At 44.5% G+C, this 5,658-nt stretch overlaps 1 protein-coding gene across 6 annotated transcripts in view; it reads right to left on the reverse strand.

Moving 5' to 3' along the window:
- The window catches only part of LOC108238707 (triple functional domain protein), a 91,129-nt gene extending 85,498 nt beyond the window's left edge, over window positions 1-5,631 (reverse strand). For all 6 annotated transcript variants that reach the window (XM_017420978.3, XM_017420974.3, XM_017420972.3 and 3 more), the window contains exon 1: window positions 5,326-5,631. In XM_017420978.3, the coding sequence (XP_017276467.1) occupies window positions 5,326-5,395 (70 nt within the window). In that variant the 5' untranslated portion in view covers window positions 5,396-5,631. The remainder of the gene's footprint in view (window positions 1-5,325) is intronic.
- Between the last annotated feature and the right edge of the window lie 27 nt (window positions 5,632-5,658).

Below are 5,658 nucleotides of genomic sequence, written 5' to 3' on the forward strand. Positions count from 1 at the left end.
AATCATCAAAATTAAACGAAATAAACATTTGAAATATATGAGTTTGTATGTAATGTATGAATATAATATACAAGTTTCACTTTTTAAATGGAATTACTGAAATCAATCTACTTTTTCATGATATTCTAATTTTATGACCAGCACCTGTAGATGATATATGTAAACATTAAGCAGTTTGTGATTCTAACACCCCCACTGAGTATTTGTTTTGGTGTATGGAAAGACACCAAGAGTAAAAATATCTGAATTGGTGAAGTTTATGTGGCAGCGTGTACCTGGAAGGTTTTCAGTACTGGTTGTGAACTGCTGCTGGTGCTTATTTTTATTTATTTTGCAGACATGTTGTTGGTATCACCCTCTGTATGGAAAGGACAACAACCCTATCTGTGAACGTCACCAAAAAGACCCAGATTACGCCATGAAAATGTTGCATACAGCATGTTTATGTCATAGCGGCGAAGGAAATCACCTGAATTTGTAGTCTTGCTATTTTCTCCTAACACACAAAACTAGTACAATCAACAAAAGACAATTATTATTATTTGATATATTTTGGTCTACAAGCGGGCTCTCGTCACGTCTTGCCTCCTAAATGAGCTGCAGGTACAGCAAGATCATCATTTTTGAAAAACTGGGTTTTTTTTAAAAATCTCCACTTTGGAAAGTGTTTTTTAGGGGGTTTTAAATACCCATTTTTCTCAAAAGAAACTGCGTATGTGAACGGGAGGTGCAAACGCAGCAGAAAGTCTCCATTTTTAAAAAAATTTCCAGAGTGACGTGGACTCTAAAAATCAAAACAGCGATGCCTAAAGCATTTAAAACAAAGCAAAAGCTGGTTTACAACCAGGACAGTGGATGTGTACGTTTTTCATATACTCAGTTTGAAAACCACTCTGGTCATTTGGGGAAAATATTTTCAAATAACCATGTTTTTATGAAAATGAGCTACAAATAATATGGAAAATCCGTTTTTAAAACCTACCTATTCAGACCTGGAAACCCCTAAAATTAATTTCCATACTTTCTAGATTTATCACTGCGTAGATACCCACAGATTTGCTGCTATTTATATATTGTCCAGCTCGCTGACGTTATAAATATTTTACTATGTGCACAGGAAGTTTGGAACAACTATGGCAATCATTTGCATTTGCATGTCACCCCTCTGGATGTCTCCAGAACAGTCCACGTCGGCAACGCGTGGGGAAAATGGCCGATCTCATGTTGCGGGTGGTTTCCATATTGTTCAAATATTCTCCCCAGGAAGACCGGACGATAACAGAAATCTGCTTTATCCAAGCATTAGGCCTCAGCCTCTGGTCTGCGTCAGACTTGGCAGCTTCAAGCCCGGAGGAAACCTTTAACTCGAGGAGGGGGGGGCCTCTATCAGTCTCCATCTCCGGGGATCGATATCCATTAGTCTCCGAGTGCACGTATGAGCGCATGTGTGTGTGCGCACCTCATCCTGGGTGAATGGGGCCTGAGTCATAAATGTGGATCGGGTTTCTCCTCCTCTACCCCTCTGCTCGTCTGTTTTCGCTTGCTCTCGGGCACGGACGCACACGTGATGCTCATTGAAGCGCGGGCCGATCACATGAATGGGGTGCTGCAGCCTCCCGTCATTCATAGGAGGCCAGGAGGTACGGCGGCTTGGTTAGTATCCGTGTCGCCAAACATGTCTGCAACGGAACTTAATGACTGACAACCCACCACAACAAAACTCCCGTTTACAAAGCTCTGATGCCAAAGTATTAATTCTAATCTACTAGACATGACAAACAAACTGGAGAATCTCTCTCTCTCTCTTTTTTTTTTTAAGTGGTAGTCATTCTGCATCAGGACAAAGAAGCTCAAGATACTGAAACAAGAATGAGGGCAGAGGAAAACACGAAGCAGACGTCGGTAAATAAATGCTCAGACGGCAAGCAGGCAAACGGTCGGGCAGAACACAAATATGGACGACATGAAGGAGGAGATTAAAAAAAGAGAGAGAGACTGCTTGACCAAAAAAATGGAAAACGAGATGTGGATGGAGCTCAGCATGGTTGGGAAGGAAGAAGAAAAAAATAAACTGGCCTGTGGCAAGACACTCAAACCTGTGCAAGCCTGAACAAGTCAGCTAAATTTGCGAAGAGGAAGTTCACCAAAACAAAAAGGAGAACCCCTTCCTCTTTAATGCAACACACCAGCCTCCAAACTACCCTCTAGTGCAAAGATAATACACTATTTAGGCCTGATCGTACCTTAGTTTCTCTCTGAGAAACAAAGAGAACAATCCTACACCTACTAATGTTTTACAACAGAGAAGCACACGCCATCTGACACCAGCTAGGGTGGTGAAAATAAGGAACCAGACTGCAGCAGCTTCATCGGAGCCACTCAGGAGTTAACGTGGAGTTTGAAGCCAAAATCGAATTATTCAAAATCGAGTCTAACGTTTACAGTAAACCTCGGTCCGTGGTGATATCATCTCCCACGGTAGAGTAGCCGTTTGTGACAGCGGCACAATCGCATACTTCTGAATTGGTGACAGACCGGCTTTTACGGTGGCATTCGACGAAGTGGGCTGGATGCGCAGAAAACAGAAACACATGCTCAGAAAAAACATTCAAGGAAGACGGGAGCCATAAAGTACGCGGCAAGCCGTGGTTCGCTTTGAGCCATCCAAATGGGCTCATTGCAAAAATAAAAAAATAAATAATAATAATGTAACGATTACCAATGAAGCCGAATGACAGCAACTGCGCACCATCGATGCAGCATACAAAGTGCGGTCCAAAGACAGTTTCGTGATGCTCTGCACCTTTCCCTTGAAGAGGAAGCCATCAAACCAGCTCAATAAGGATACCGAACTTCCCTCTGCGGCTTATTATCTCACCAGACACAAAACCACAGGAGCCAGAGGCTACAAGTCGATACTTTGTGTTCTCCTCCTTGTTTACACCCTTCCTAACTATTCTTCAAAAACTGACTTAAACAACATGATGGTACAGGCAGTAATTTGGCTCATGAACGATGCACACACACACACCCAGCACATTAGCATTTTACTACAGGTCACAGCTGATATTTAAGGATCGCACACTTTTCTATGCACCGTCATACAAATACATGCAAATCAACGTCACTCGTGCTGCAAATTTAGAGGGTTCAGAGATTTTTCAAGTCAAAGTTCTGACCCAGCTATAGGGAAGTTGTCTTCCAATCGATATTTTAGGGCTTCGATCCACGAGCCCCGCTGAAGTGTCTTTGGGCTAGACACTGAACTCCCCACCGCCTCCAATATGCTCATCGGCATATGAGTGTAAAATACATAGTAGAAAGCCCTGGATGAGTGTGTGAGTGGGTGGATGAATGAGGCAACACTAGAAAGTGCTCTGTAGAACCTGGAGAAGCTAAAAGGGACTATTTAAGGCCTCGTCATACTCCATAAGAAGTCAAGAAGTCAGTTTGCGGTCACATGGTTATGAGCCGTTCATTTTCCCCACACACCTTTCAACGTCCACAAGACACTCAGATCAGAACTCCCAGGAAGCTCCTACAGCGTTAAAACGGGTTTCTTCTCAACTCTCCTGTCCTTGAAGAACGAGCAAACAAAGGGGACGTGTCCCTACGCTGCCCGGCCCGAGGCCCACTTCCTCCCGGCCACCACAGCCACTAAGAACCGCCTGTGTCTCCTCGAGGTCTTTTTAAGCTCGTAGGTTTCTAAGTTTTGCAGGGACAGTCGTAAAGACGGCTGTATTTTCTTACAGCCTCCAGCTGCTTCTCAGCAGAAGCAAAATGACTCCATTAAAGCTCACCGGCTTTTAAGCATAAACACCTTCTGACCAATCACACAACACTTGGAGCAAACCCCTGTGAGAAACAGTTTGGCCCGGGCCTTGTGTCGCGAAGGGGCAACAAAGCCGCTACGAGAACAAAAATGACGCAATTTTCATCGCGCGACTTCGTGACTTCTCATGGAGTATGACAACAGCTTTACCTTTGCCTCAACTACAATAACATTTACATGTACAGCATATATGTACACTGAGTGGGGGCATGCAAATAGCTAACATTTGGCATATTTGCATGTTTTCCCTAATGTATGCTGATATAACTATATATGTTATAATAAATCTAAACATATTCTTATAACTATGTAACTAAACATTAATAAGGATCTCTTGACTTCAATATGAGCTCTTGTTGCAGCTGCTGCAATGACTATGTTAGGCTAGCAAAACAGGCTTTATTTGGAAATTAGCCTAGTTAGCTATAAATATAAATATGTGGATATAACATAGGTAGCATTTGTCTTGCTTCTTAGGCTTGAGAGTGACTAATATGCCAGGCTTTACCGCAGAGAGGCAGGAGGTCACATGGGGAGTAAAGGTATCCTATGGCCTGCTCAGTGCACACCCAAGCTTTAGGTACCACGCCGTGCATTGTTTACATAGCTCGCACGGTCGCGTCGTTTCCGACAGCTTGGAAAACAGCACAAACAAACTACCGGGAACACTTTGCAGAAACACACACAAGCCGCCCATGTTTCCCCCCAATGCGCGGACAAAACTGGCAAAACTCGAGCCAGTTCAGTCAAGTCACTGCCAGGCTAGCGATGGCGAACGCTTGACTAGCTAGCACAGGATTCAACAAATCTGATCCATTAGCTCGCAGGCTAGCTTCCCGAAGCTAATGTTTGAAAAGTGCAAGACAATCAACGACTCCATCGTCGTACCTCTTTTTTCAATCACTGTTTTTCATCTATTATGTACAGCCAAAGCTACATATTAGCCTTAAGGCGTTTTAAGCTTCCGTTAGCCCGAATAATTCGCTTTGAAGCAGCCAACCGTGCTAAGCTAGCTGAACTGGGAACACACGTTCCCGTTAGCTGTTTCTGGTTGAAACCGACTCCCAAAGCTGCGTTCAAGAGCTTCATTTTTAGGCAGCTGGAGGATATTAAGCAGCTGTAGCTGTAAACAGTAATGACAAAAACACTGGCTACCGTGTTGGGGGAGAAAACAACTGGGAAAGCGAGACAAGAGGAGCCGGGAGGAGGAAAAAAAATCAAGGTAGTGTCCGAGAATGGAACTCGGAAAAGTTAGCGGTTCAGCTACCCAGCCTGGCTGTACAGACTTGATGGAGCTAGCATGTAAAATAAACACATTTTAGGATTTACGGGACTCTGTTCGGGTTTTGTTTGTTTTTTTACAAATAATGTGCATTTTACTGAATAGAAAATGCAATATACATAGACTAGAGCCTACAACACGGATGGGAACAATGTCCCCCAGTAGCTGGACCGAATGAAGCTCCGTCTTTGACTCTTTTTTCGGGGCTTACCGGTCTTAAAGAACGCCTCTATGTCACCGGCGTCCTTCGTCGTCTCCTCCGCTCCTTCCCCGGAGCTCATGGCTGCCTCTCCGCCCGGACCTGGAGCTGTAGTATCTCCCGAATAACTCCCGTTCAAAATAAAAAATAAAAATGTCACACACAGTCACTCTTGTCCTGACAAAAGCGTCATGGAAGCCACACGGACTGTTACGGTGACTCGGCGGAACGTCAGCCGCGCCATCTGCGGACCTCCATCTTGGGGCAGCGTAATTGGAACCGATCGGCCGGGGGGCACCGGGTTCCTCCTCGGAGTGGAGCCGGGGGGAGAGTCGGCGGAGCGGC

This window comes from Kryptolebias marmoratus, linkage group LG5 (assembly GCF_001649575.2).
Source record: "Kryptolebias marmoratus isolate JLee-2015 linkage group LG5, ASM164957v2, whole genome shotgun sequence".
Classification (NCBI taxonomy): Eukaryota; Metazoa; Chordata; class Actinopteri; order Cyprinodontiformes; family Rivulidae; genus Kryptolebias; species Kryptolebias marmoratus.